General features: G+C 30.8%; 1 protein-coding gene across 1 annotated transcript; it reads left to right on the top strand.

Moving 5' to 3' along the window:
* The first annotated feature begins 5,401 nt into the window (after positions 1 to 5,401).
* Positions 5,402 to 7,183, top strand: LOC131628383 (AAA-ATPase At5g57480). The gene has a single exon (XM_058899217.1). The coding sequence runs from the start codon at positions 5,496 to 5,498 to the stop codon at positions 7,053 to 7,055; it is 1,560 nt and encodes a 519-aa protein (XP_058755200.1). The 5' UTR covers positions 5,402 to 5,495; the 3' UTR covers positions 7,056 to 7,183.
* Positions 7,184 to 15,253: the final 8,070 nt, after the last annotated feature.

The following is a 15,253-nucleotide window of genomic DNA, read 5'->3' as shown; positions in this document are numbered from 1 at the left end:
AATAACAAACCTGATAGGGTATAAATATAATATTTATTATAATTAAATCATTTTAATTTTAATTATTTTAGTAAATAAAATTTGTAAAAATGTACCCACGATAGATGAGTTACAATCATGCAAAATAAGATTGATTATATTTTATTCAAAATAGAACAATTTGTATAATTATATCCACGATAAGTGAGATTACAATTATACAAATTATACGTTGTTATCTAGAATAAAACTCTCAAATTAATAAAATTTTAAATATACTCATAAAACTATATTATTATTTATTTGAGTATACAACAAAAAATCAATTTATGATAATAAATAGAGAGTTTTAATTTTCATAATATTTTAGAAAAATAATAACTTCATATAAATGCATATTTTATTATTTTCAAAGGAATATATATTAGACACAAATTATTCCTCATAAGCAATTATATAATATGTCACAAAATATCTAAAATAATAATTTTAACTAACTTCAGAGAGTGTGTGACTTGCATCCTTTTATGAAGTCTTTGAATCTTGTAGGACTTGCCAAGTATTACGTTTTTTTTATTACAATATCATCTCAATAATTCATAAAAAAAACTTGTTACATCAAAAAATATAAGATTCTAAAAAATTAATACACTTTAAATATGATACAATTTCAGTTTGCCTTAAAATTTGCACCATATAATTAAATATTTTACAACAGAGCAAATAAATAATGAAGCAATATATAGCTTAATAATAATAATTAATAATAATAATAATAATAATAATAATAATAATAATAATAATTATTATAATAGTAGAATCATGTTATTCAATATGAGTCAAAATATATTACAATCATAAAACTTAAATAAAATTATTCATACAAGTGTTACTACTATAAAATATCACATATAAATTTTTTGACTCAAATATTAAAATATATAATCTAAAGATTATATATGATTCTCACAGTCTATCACATTAAATATAAACAAATTAAATTTCAGAAGATATCATAATTATTTTGAATATTAATCAAAATTCACACATAATTTTGGAATATAATTTCTCGCAATAGATCATAGTTCCGATTAAAAGGGAAACCATTTCTTTTTGAAATATTAGTTTCCTTTTACCTCGATTCAAACATTTAGAGTTTATGATAAATAAATAATTTATTTATTTTCAATTTTACTAAAAGATATTACACTATAATTTGAGAAATAGTCAACCATCCAAACACAAATGTAGATACGTGGACATTTTCGTTTTATTATTATTATTAATATTATTATTTTAAGGGTCTTAGGGCACTATTTAAGCATACTAAATAAGGAAAATATTCTTTATAAAAGTTAACATTAAATTTCCAATATAATTTTAATGCATTAAATATACACATTAATTTTAATAAAAAATTACCACTTTAATCACTTAAAAAGTACCCTAAAGACACTGGTTAACATTTCCCTTATTTTAAAACTGGGCTAAAGAAACAAAGTAACAATTAACCAATTTAACATTGACCCGATAAATAATAATTACTCATAATTTATTATGAATGAATATCCTTACTTGTACATTTAAAATCACAAGATTTTATTTTGTTTTAAGAAACAAACTCATCAAAAGGAATATTTAGAAACGATATAATTTTAATGGATATTAATATCGTTAATAATGGAAATCGATATATATATATATATATATATATATATATATATATATATATATATATATATAACTCTCCTTATATATAGGAGGGTTATATTTACTCCAGGAGTAAGTTATAATAACTTACTCCAAATCCAAATCTAGACCATTGATTCTTTTCAATCTAATGGTTAAAAATAATAAATAATAGTTTTCTCTCTCCACATTTAATTGCTTATTATTTTTAAGCACTAGATTGAAAAGAATCAATAGTCTTAGATTTGGAGTAATAACTTACTCCCGGAGTAAATATAACCCTCATTATACATATATATATATATATATATATATATATATATATATATATATATATACATATATATATATATATATATATATATATATATATATATATATAATAAAATAAAACACAACCCAAATCATGAGCAGCATATAACACAATTTTGACCAATATTTACTTATATTTATTTATTTAGAGAGAACACAATTATTAGCATTTTATTTTATTATTGCCTACTTAATAAGAAATTAGATCAAGTTGTGAGAAGGCATTACAATTATTCTCCATATCAAGTAATATATATGCGCACAAAACATTCAAAGAACCATCATGGTAGATAAAGAATTTATCGTAGATGGAGAAAACCTTGACAATATTTTAAACAACCTTTTAAAAGGTTTCATCCGTTTAAACTTTCTTGAAGAATATGGATAAATGAAAATCAATATAAGTGGTACACTAACACATACACACAACCAAGCATACAAAATAGAAATCTCAGCTAAATAATTGTTACTTACATCAAGAGTAACACCATATGCATATATGATCCATGTAATTTACTTAATAGTTATAAGATGTATCTAAATTTGGCTCTGATACCAATTGATGGATTTAACAGTTTTAAATAGATACAAATTATAGCATATTGTTATATTAAATAATAATCAACAATAATAAGAATAGTGTACCTTGTAGGATTTAAGAGAATGTTGTCAGAAAAGTGATATGAGAGGATTACTACCCTCATTGCCGTCTAGGTTTTTCAGAGTATGTTAATACTTTAATGGGGCAACGCTTAAATAACTAAACGGATGAGGGCAAGAATCTCTCATTGGGCTTAATTGAATGGTCCAACCATCACAGTCCATTCAGGCACAAAACCCAATCAAATGATTCATATATAATTACTTAATTAGTGTTTAATATCAATTGACCATAATATAATTTACCAATAACTAATTATGTCAATCCATTTTTGACCGTGTGAAACGTAGAAACAAACAGATGCTAATAGTACTTTCTGCCTTGCCGTGATTTCCACCGCAATTTTGAAATTTTTGAGTTTTGATGTCCATCAAAACATATATGCTTAATGTATTATACAATAAAAATAAAAAGTGTTTTAAACTGCATGAAGATCCAAAGATGAAAGCATCATTGGTCCATTTAGTAATGAACGTGAATAAAATATTGCAAAAACAGAACAGGTTAAAATTAATTTACAAATTAAGGTATTTTTTTTTTTCAAATTGTGAGACAGTTGGATACAAAATTCTCTAAATTTCGAACATGCTCTTAGATTTGCTTTACATCAATATCCATACTAAAATTGTTTCAATCCCCACCTTTTTGTGTTAAAAAATAAAAGTCATCGAATTTATACAACTATTTTAACCAAAAAACATTTATACATTTTGATATACCCCTTTAATTAAATACGAAATTGACCCATTTACCCAACTTCAATCATTCCTAATTCCTAACGTTATACAAATATGACTTAATAAAAAAAATAAAAAGAAAGATGTATGTTGACACTTAACACACCTGTAAACAAAACCAGATTAAAATAATACTACTCCATAGCTTCTTTTTATTTTTATAAGACAAGATATAATCCCCATTTTTATGCTCCCAAAAATGGTTTCGAATCAGATAGTAGAAGTAGAGGTAGCAACCAAATCTCTCCATCTTGATTCTCTTAACTAATTTACTTTCTCAATCTCTTAACAACTGACAAGCAAGCAACCACATTATTTTCAGCAACAAAGATATGCAAAAAGATAATAAAAACAAATGTTTCAGAAAAAAAAAACTAGTAAATGTGGGGGTCATATTCCCCTTTCAATTCCAATCAATGATGGGCTTCATGGGCCCAATTCTTTTTTTAAAATAGTTTAATGGTTGAAATTAATAAAATGTCGCAGGTTTAAACTTTGCACATTATAGTTTGATGATTTTGTCAAACTATCACGTATCAACTAAGTTGATTTAACGAAACACGAGTCTAATTTTAATATATCTCGGTGTACATGTTAACAAAGTACATATTAACAGAGCACAAGTTTCAAATCTGAAATGTTGAGAAGAACATATAAGTTTTAATCAAATCATTTTATGAGTTACTAATATCTGAACTAAATTAATCAAAAACACATTTAATTTTGTTTAGAAAATTAGTTATTCAATCTCAATCGATAAATCCGAAGATCAATTCCACCATCGACTAACAGAAGACTCCAAAACTAAAAAAAAACTAACTAAATTATTACTATTATTAACTAATTAAAGAGAGTTTAAATAAAACTCCACCGAGAGTGACATGATTAAAGTGTTAAGTACACTCCTCTCAATACCTAAAGAGTGTCATTATATCCAATCCAAATTCCAACACCAAATGATTTCCTCAAATCTACAAATATTCAAAACTCAACCTAGCTACTAGTAGTACTATTTTTAACCTTTACTTGTAATAGATGCTGTTTTACTTACAAACCTGCAACAAGTTGTACAACCTTTCCTTTTTCTCAAACACACTTACTTGTTGTCCAATTCCAAAGATCTTGAAACATGTTTTCTCTGATCTTGTTTCAGAGTGTCCTCGTCAGCACCAAGGTTCAAAAAATTTCTATGATAGTGTAAAAGTGAAAAAGAATCATTCGTCGTGCAGTGTGTGTATATCACACATACACATACACACTCAATCACTCCTTTCAACTCCAGCTCCCAACCCAATTAGATTAGGTCCCATTTCTGATATCTTCCAACCCAAACACACTAAATTCCAATTTCCCTTTTTGTCATTTTGTTCATCCTCTTTGCTCTGCTGTTTTCCTTTGTACTTACTTGCCCCACCCACTCACTCTCTTACATTCAATTACACCAATATATTCTTTTATATATATTCTTTTATATAAATCTAGATATTATTATATCTGTGCGCAACTATAAAGATTAATTCTTGAAATCGACTATATTTACACGTAATTATAAAGATTAAATTTTCAATCGAAGAAAAACTACAATAAACAATCAAACTCTCTCATGAAAAATATAATCCCGCTATGTTTATAGAGATGGATAAACGGACTTACCCGCTCTAAGTATATTTATCATACAAAATCTCGTAAAAAAACAAAATAGAGCAAACATAATTAAAAATACAAATTAAAAAAATTATTTCATCCGGTAAAAAAGTTAAAATGGGACGAGACGGTTAAATTAAATTCACATAATTAAATTCACAAAAATCTTAAAATAAAATAAGACGGAACAAACATATTAAAAAGTGCAAAGCTAAAGCTTAACCATGTAAAAAAACACATTATAAATAGTCATGACGGACGTACCGATTTGCCACCGTAACAAAAACATATCAAACCCTCTTTTTGTCTTTTTCTATATTCTTCATTCCCCACTATACCCCCTCCTTAACTCTCTCTATAAATACATCACCACCCTCTCATTAAATTTTACATTACACTCTCTCATTTTCATCATTTATAACACAAACTTAACCACCAATATTTTCTTCATTTCATTAGAATTTATAATAATAATGAAAGAATATTGGACTTCTCTAGCGTCAATTCTCGGTGTATTCGCTTTCTGTCAAACAATTCTCCAAACCGTTTTCCCACCAGAACTCCGTTTCGCTACAGCCAAACTCTTCAACAAAATCTTCAACTGTTTCTCATCTTACTGCTACTTTGAAATCACCGAAATAGACGGCGTTAACACCAACGAACTCTACAACGCCGTCCAGCTTTACCTAAGCTCCTCCGTCTCAATCACCGGCAACCGCTTAAGCCTAACACGCGCCGTCAACTCCAGCGCCTTCACCTTCGGTCTCGCCAACAATGACAGCATCGTCGACACGTTCAACGGCGTCAACGTCGTTTGGGAACACGTCGTCACGCAGAGAAACTCGCAAACATTCTCATGGCGTCCGTTACCGGACGAAAAACGCGGTTTCACGCTTCGGATAAAGAAGAAAGACAAGAAGTTAATCTTGAACAATTATTTGGATTACATTATGGAGAAAGCGAGTGATATTCGGAGGAAGAATCAGGATCGATTGTTGTATACAAATTCTCGAGGTGGGTCGTTGGATTCTCGAGGTCATCCTTGGGAATCTGTACCGTTTAAGCATCCGAGTACTTTTGATACATTGGCTATGGATCCTGAGAAGAAGCAAGAGATTATGAATGATTTGGAGGATTTTGCTAATGGACAAGGGTTTTATCATAAAACTGGTAGGGCTTGGAAAAGAGGTTATCTTCTTTATGGGCCACCAGGAACTGGAAAATCTAGCATGATTGCTGCTATGGCCAATTTTCTTGGTTATGATATTTATGACTTGGAGTTGACTGAAGTACATAATAATTCTGAATTGAGAAAGCTTCTTATGAAGACGAGTTCGAAGTCTATTATTGTTATTGAGGATATTGATTGTTCTATTAACCTCACTAACAGAAAAAATAATAAGAACAATGGTTTGAGTTCAGGTTCTGGTTTGGGTTGTTCTAGGAGTTATTATGAGTCAGTTGGTGAAATCAGAGGTGGTGCTGGTGGTGGTGAAGAGAATGGGAATTCGATAACACTGTCTGGGTTGTTGAATTTTACTGATGGGTTATGGTCATGTTGTGGGAGTGAGAGGATATTTGTGTTTACTACAAACCACATTGAGAAGCTTGATCCTGCTTTGTTGAGGAGTGGGAGAATGGATATGCATATTTTCATGAGTTATTGTTCAATGCAAGCTTTGAAGATTTTGTTGAAGAATTACTTGGGGTGTGAGGAGGGTGTGGATTTGGAGGAGTCCGTGATGAAGGAGTTGGAGGAGGTTATTGGGATGGCGAGGATGACACCGGCGGATATAAGTGAGGTTTTGATCAAGAATAGGAGGAAGAAGGAGAGAGCTGTGGATGAGTTGTTGGAGATTTTGAAGGTGAGAGCAAAGAAGAATGGGAAAAATGGTGAAGGAGGTGAAGATGATGATGAGGAAGAGGAAGAAGAACAAGAGAAAAGGGCACTTGATAGTGATAGTCCTAAGCAAGAATCTGAGGTTGAAGATGATTGCAAAGAAGGTTCTGAGGAAGAAGAGAAAATTAAGTGATTATTATAAAAAGATGTAATAGTAGTAGCATTATTGAAGAACAGGGGAAACAAACATGTTAGATACTTGTGTTTTATTTTGTCTATGTTGTTATTTTTGAATGATTATGATAATTAACTATTTTTGAATGATTATTTTGTTAGTGATTTGCAACTAAGTATTGTTTGGTTAAAGATTGTTGTGAAGACAGTGAGTTTAGGACTTTACAACCTGACTTAGTTGGGAAACCAGCTGGGAGGTTGGTAAACACCTGGGGTGCACATGGAATGGAAAAGGCTAGAAGTTTGATAGGACTTGTAGGGAATATGAGTATTAAGTAGGGTAGCAATCATAAAAAAATGAGGCATGCTATGTTTACACTAGAATGTTTACACCGTAGCCTTACACCATATTTTCCATGCTTCATTTTTATGTATGGCACAAATTTTAATTTTTCATTTTTATGTATGGCACAAATTTTAATTTTCATAAAATAATAAATTAATGAAATAAGTAGACTTTACCATACAAAAATACGGTGTAGATGTCAAATATGGTGTAACTATATCATATCTGTAAAAAAATTGAATTAATACAAATGAGGTTGGGGTAAGCTATTCTATAGTACTAATAACTAATAAGTACTAGTATAACCCTGCAAGAAAATATCTCAATAACAAATTAATGTAAAATTGAAATGTAGTACTTGTAGTATATAAGCTCACATGAGAATTTATATCTCTTTGATAATAATTTTTTTTTTATTAACTTACATCTTATTTCTCATATGCTATTTTAAATAGCATTTTAGTTTTTAATTTATAACTTTTCATTTTTTCTTTCTTCTTTATTTTTATTATTTTAACAAAAATTTACTTTTATTAAAAGTGTCTCATTGACAAAAGTGGAAATTGTCTTTAGATCTGTCCGAAAGAATTTTAGTCTATTTTTGCACTAAATTTTAGTCTATTTTTGCACTAAACATTCATTAGTGGGAGTTGCCTTTAAATCTATCTGAAAGAAATTTTGGTCAGTTTGTGCACTAAACATCTACTAGTGGAAGTTGCTGTTAAATTGTCTCGGACAACTGGAAGTTTGAATTTCAAATTTAAAATACACAGCACTTCATGAAGTGGTGTATTGTCTTATTATAGGTGAACCATTGCAACATATGATGAAAAAGTGTTGTTTCATCAAGAGTTGCAAACTTATGAAACAATATATGCTTGCCTAGCTAGCTTATAAATACATGATTCTGCATTTGAAAAATTAATTCACTCAAAAATCGTACATCCTCTTCCATATTCCAAACACACTTCCTTGCATTCGAGTTCTTCACCAGTCTTGTGCAGACTCGATTATAAGACAGAATAATCATGTGTATTCTCGCTTTTCAACTCTAACACAATTAAGAGAGTGCTTAAAATATTTTCAAGGAAAGTGACTCCATTAACGATTCAGCCTTGGATCCATTTGATTTTACCGAAATATCTAACAAGTTTTAGGTGGGCTGGATATCCAGATTTGTTCATAATTTTCTTGCAACAGAAGATGACTATAATAGACATTATAAGTTTTGTTGGAAACATGATTTTTATCATTGCATATAAGCATATTCAACCCAATACATGATTTAAAGCATGAAGCATCAATATTTAATCGGCGATGTGAATATACAGGTTGTAGAAGATATATACCAACATACTTTGGAGTTATCAATGAGCTATTTCTGAATGCAAGCATGAAATCAATCTTTTGTTGAGGAGTAGAAACCAACCTTCCCAAATCTAAGTTGTCGGATTTGTCAGGTTCAGGATCACTTGAGTTGTCAATAGCCTTTCCTTTGTCTCTGTCCTTCCTTGAAAGTGCCATGGTTGTTCTGAGTTAAAAGAGAGTTTGAGGGTTTGGTGATTTTTGGTGAGTGAATGAAAGTTTGAGGGTCCAAGTGATGGGTTTTGATTTACAAAGTGGATATTGAGTGGAGAGTAAATATATTCATGGGAATTTGGTGTATGATGAGTGGAGAGTTTAAGAGATAAGGGTTTCCAAGAGAGCGAGGGAGGAAGAACCTTGACTGATCTTAAATAACTTTTAAAAAAGTGATAAAATGACAAGTATAACTGGTTAGACACTTATTGTAATCGATTACAATGTTTGGTTTTAAAAAATAAAGAAAAAGTGAAATTTTCGCACATGTAACCGGTTACACTTAGAATTTTTTTTAAAAAATTTGAAATGAATAGGCTTAAAGGAACAAGCAAAACATTTGAAACTTCTAATAAACATACATAAACATGGTATAATCATGTTATAATAAATTTTAACACACATAAGAAGGTATATATGAAAGATCATCAAAACTTGTTAATTCACACATGGAATTTTGAATTAACCTATATGAGAAACAATAAGCATGTACCTTGATATATGTTTGAAGTGAATCAGTATCATGACATTATATATGTGCAAAAATGACTTCATGTTGAATTAAACATCATTCTTATCCAAAATCTCGAGCTCTATTTGAATCTTATAAAATGGTTCCTTGGCTAACAGTTTTGTGAAAATATCCGCCAATTGATTATGTGTATTCATAAAAGTAACCTCAACCTCTCCTTTGAGCACATGATCCTGACTGTAGAAAGTGATTCCTTATGTCTATATGTTAGGTTCTTGAGTGCACGACTTGATTTTTGGTTATGTTGATAGCACTTGTATTATCACACTGTAAGAGAATGCATCCAAGGATTACAGCATAGTCGCAAAATTGTTGTTTTAACTTTAGGATTTGCGCGCAACAACGTCCTGCTGCAATATATTTGATCGCGACTTTATATGTCTATTAATCGGGAGACTGCAAGTGCACAGTTGTGTCGCGTAGTTTTAGAAGATATCGAATCCACAGGGACCAATGTCAACCTACTGTACTCTATTGTTGCTTTGTAAAGCTAAGGCTAGCGATATTTTAATCATGTTTTAGGGGGAAAATAAGACTTAGATCTAGATAAAATATTAATAGGCGGATATCGGTATGTAATTCGTCAAACCTAGGGAATCCGAAGTTTCGTTGGACTATCTTTAATCTAACAAAAATCTTTCATTAAATACTGTTAATTTAAAAATCCTTTTCTCAAACTCTCGTTCTATTGAATCAGACTATGATTCTAACTCGTAATGTATGCTCTCGCTATCCCATTAGATTTAAAACCACTTTTTGAAAACAACAGAATCAATAGAATTCCTTTTTTAGTAAATAATACTCATTAAAAAACCCTTATCTCAAACTCTCGCTCTGTTGATTCAGATTATGCTAATAATCCCTAACGTACGCTCTCGTTGTCCCGCCGAGTTTAAAAGCACGTTTTGAAAATGAATAAAAATCTAATTAGTTTTAATACGCTCTCGCTGTCCTTAAAACTAATGTCAAGTGTCCACTATCCGGTTTTAAATCTCAAACTCTCGCTCTATTGATTTCCAACCTTAGTCCGTTTTTACTTTCGTAACAAACGCCTTAATTTAATTATTGGAAACTTTAACCAGAAAAAGTGACTTTGATAAAATAATATTAGGCCAACTTATTTAGGATCCCTTTTAATTCAATTAGTTTACATACCGATATCTAATCGATTTAGCTAAACATACTTATTAAATTAAACATGCATAAACAATAATAATTTATATATTTAGGCACAATAAAGCGAGAAACATAAAACTATAAATTAAATATATGATAGAAATAAAAACTTGAAAATATAACTTGAATTAATTCTTGAACTTGAAATAGAGAACACTCCACCACAAGCCGATTGGATCTCTTTTTAAAATTCTTCGATCAGATAATGAAAACAAAGAATTAAAATACTATGATCTAACGTAAGGTTAGATCCACTATTGTGAGAAAATAAAATATATGCCTAGTCTATGAAAAAGAGAAGAAAATAACAAATGGAAATAAGCTTCAATGCTGGAAAAATAACGATGGATTCTAAAGTTGGTGGCTGGGACAAAAGATCATCCACCCCCCCTTTCGTTCGTCTCTAATGTTCCTTATATAATGTCCTTGTGGTAACTGCCCTTTTATCGAATTCTCCGTTCGTTCCTCCTTTTGCTCCTCAAAAATAGGGAATTTAAATTCATTTGACTTGGTTGGTGGAGTGCAACGTGTGCGAACTCGGCAAATAAAACAGAGACGTGAGTCTTCACTTTGAAGTGCATTTGAAGGAGTCTTAAGAAAGGGATCTCAAGTGGTGGGGACGGACGTCTCCTATTTGTGACGTGGCCACTTGTGTTATTGTGATTGGAGACGAGGGTCTCCACCTTTGGAGATGGGGGTCTCCACCTTCGGAGATGGGGGTCTCACCTTTGGAGATGAGGGTCTCCACTTTCGGAGATGGGGGTCTCAGTCTCTTCGTGGGCTAAGACTCTTATATGGTTTCTATTTCTTTCGCTTTGCACCTACATTTTCTATATTACATCACCTCTTCTTTCTTTTGTCTTTTTAAGTCGATTTCTTCTCACTTTCTTCTTCTTTTGATAAATAATTCTCACATGAACATAATACCTGAAACAATGAAAAATACCAGCATAATACTAAAATAAAGTAATTTAATTAAACAAAAATACTAACATTATTTATGTAAATCAAATCAAATACGCTATATAAATTCGTGTTATCAATATTCTACTTCAATTGTACTAGAGAAACACATGCTTGCTTTTTAGAAGAACATAATACTAAAGCATTTCATAGGATATGGCATGTCACACTTGTACTTTTTCGATCAGTTTTACGTCCTACATAATCTGAGTCAGAGTAACCAACCAAATCACATACAATGCCTTTAGGATACCATACCCCGACATTTGTTATTCCCTTGAGGTACTTCACGATCCTTTTTACAGAGGCAAGATGAGATTCCTTTGAATTCGCTTGAAATCGTGCTCAAAGACAAACACTAAACATAATTAGGAAGATTAGATATGAATGACATGAATCACACAATTTTGTTATGAGCTTTTAAAGTATTATAAAAAACATAATTGTAATTTGTACCTTATGCTCATTGATCAATTCATTCATATCCAAAGTTCTTGAAAGGTTGTTTGAGTACCAAGTCTTGTCACAAATGATTTCTTAAGACTTTGAGCTTTTTCCTTCTTTTGATAATGCATGTTGAGCTATATTATTTGTCTTCATCAAAACATAGGATAAAGTTGGAATCTTGTCTTCACAATAATGTCCGTCAAAAACTACATATTGGCTCGTGTGTTGTCTTGAAAGTTCTAGTGAAATATGGAGTCCACCGCTCATTCAGAGCCATTATAGTAATATCAAAGTCCGTGTAAGCCCTAATATAGGAAGAAAAATGAATAGTTATTTCCATCATATGAAGGTTTTCGAAGTTCATCTCTTTATATTCTTTAAAATATTTTTTAGTGTTCTCCTTTGCAGAAGCACTGAGGGGTTCATCGCTACTTTCAACGGAGCTCTTGCTAGTTCCAGAAATATCGCTAAGCACGACAAACTTAAGATCAATTAACCTCTAAAGGGTAAACATTTAGAATATTTGGGTTTTCAAATAATACAGATGAGGAAGAATCCCCACCATTAAGGTCGTTTATCACATTCACATGTATATTTTCTATATTGGTTATGACAAAGACAAGAAAACAAAGCAACAAATTGTAAGGAAAATAGGCTAGATATGGTACCCGAGTAAAGAGGTGAGGCGAATAAAACAATAAAGAGCAAGTGAAGCTCGAAAATAATAGTGAATCGAGAAATACAAAACCTAGATAATAGGAGAAAACGGCGAAACCATAGAAGAAGGAAAGGGTTTGCGAGAAGAAAATAAGTCTCGATTGTAAGAAGGAGCAAAAATCGTTTGAAAAGTCAAAGTAATCTTTATATAGGAGAACAAGATAGATTAATCAGCGACCCAAAATGAAAGAAAATGGGAAGATGAAAAGCAACGATCAAATCTCACCTCATAAATGTAATAGCACTTGAGTGCACTCGAGCATTCTAGGGGAAAATGTCACGCCCTAACCTACCATCCCAAGGCCATGTGTAAGGGAAACCTCTAAAACGTTGCAACGATAAGACTATCATTTAATGCGGCTGTCCCTCAAATCTCTTTCACTTCTCAACACAATATTTTTATTAGGACAACCTGATTTAGTTCCTTGAAAGGCTTCCCATACACCACGCCATGACAAGCCTTGGAGACAATTATTTTGGACCGGTCACATGCCAAGTACTGCATAGACCCGATTGTTACATGTGGTATATAAAACATCGTGTGTGCAGTCAAATGTACGATTTTAATCATAATTCACTCGATCCATTTTTATTCACTAATTGACTTGAGCATTGTATTGCTAATTTTGCAGACCCATTTATGCGCAACTGCACCGAAGATCTGCACAACCGTATCAAAAATCTAATTCTACTTTTTGACTGGAATTGTTTCTAAATAAATTTTTAAATAGAATAAAAATTTAATTTGTAGATATTACTTACAAATTAATGCATTTTTATCTGATGTTAGATCAATTTCCCACTTTTTTTTCTTTTTATCTGATGTTAGATCAACTTCCCACTTTTTTTCCTTTCAAATCTAATTTATGAAAAACCATAAAATTTTCAGTTATAACCGTTGCATCATAAAAAAACAGTTAAAAAGAATATGAAAATGGAATAATATATGATGTAATGTATACATTTGGAACTCATTTAGATAACTAAATATAGAGTGGATGATGATGCTGCTCTTATATTTGAATTGTACTGACTCAGATTTGCAATGCAATTGTTGTGCAGTGCATTATTGATTACGTTGTAATAAATAGTTACATATGTTAGAAATTGTATAAGTTCGTCATGTACCATAACTGATAATAATGCGCTTATCATAAGTTAATTTATTTAAGTTTGCCTTAGGTGTCAATGTCTGATTGGATTGATACCGTTAACCCTTTCTTACAATTTGATTTTAAATAAAAATTACTGTCTAAATGGATAAGATTAGAGGTTATTTTGAGAACCATGGTTGGTGGAAACAAGTGAAGAGGACTAAGATTTTGTGTTGGGAAAAAGACTCAAAAGTAACTAGAAAGTTTTATCATAAATGTTGAGAAAAGTTGACAATATTTTGATGTTGATTTTGATTTTGATGTCGAGTTGCAAAGGCTAGAAGGTTGTTAAGCTAAGAGTAGTGCTATTGCTATGTACTTTTTTAAAGAAAAAAAGTGAACGTACCAACAAAAAAAGGTTGAGGGGAAAGTGACTATCAACCAACCATTTTTAATTTTTTTGTTTTACACCAAATGAAGACAATAGTATTTAAATTTAAATATAGACATATTACTTTTATCAAAGTAAAACTCTATTAAGAGTCCTACGTCGGATAATATATGGTCTGAACATGTTCTTATAAGTGAGGGTAATCCTCAACCTATTAGTCAATTTTAAATGATTGAGTTGGGTCCAACTACACTTCTTAACATGATATCGTCTAATCCTAAATGTGAGAGAGTGTGTTAAAAGTCTCACATCAGACAATAGCCAATTTTATAGGGTTGAGTTAGACCCAACCACACTTCTTAACAAATTCCATTCTAATAAATGTAAAACATTATTTTCAGAGTCATTGTGTTCTCTATAAATGTTTGATTGAGAGAAAATCTCATGATAAAAAAAAATAAGATGAGAATAAGAGAGATCGAAAAATGCAAGATCTTTTTGTTATGAAGTTTTACTATAATCATCATAATATGGTAAATTTATCTATGTCCTTTACACTACCTCAACTAATTCAATTAACTAACTCTCCTCTACTACTCTATTAGTATATCCCTCAACCTCAAGGTGGTTTGTAAGAAGTAATTTTGAGTTTGTCACGAAATTTAAGAAAATATTAGTTGGTAGAATTTTGTGAACATATTAGTTACTTGTGCATGTATAAGTACATGTTGAATATATAAGTGTTGTGCTAGAATCTGTTCTCGAACAAAGAGGATATCTAACTCGATATGTTTCGTGCGTGTATGTAGTATAGGATCATGTGACAATATTACTACACTAAGATCGTCACATAGCAACGTGGGCGATAGATAACTTACTCTGAGTTGATCAAGCAGAAAATCAATCCACAACAATTGAGAACCTAAATCATGCTTTGGTGTTGGTATATAGAACTAGGTAATGCTTCTTTGAC

This window comes from Vicia villosa, linkage group LG1, assembly GCF_029867415.1.
Source record: "Vicia villosa cultivar HV-30 ecotype Madison, WI linkage group LG1, Vvil1.0, whole genome shotgun sequence".
Taxonomy (NCBI): domain Eukaryota; kingdom Viridiplantae; phylum Streptophyta; class Magnoliopsida; order Fabales; family Fabaceae; genus Vicia; species Vicia villosa.
Note: the sequence above shows the minus strand (reverse complement) of the source record. Positions and strands in the feature narration are given on the sequence as shown.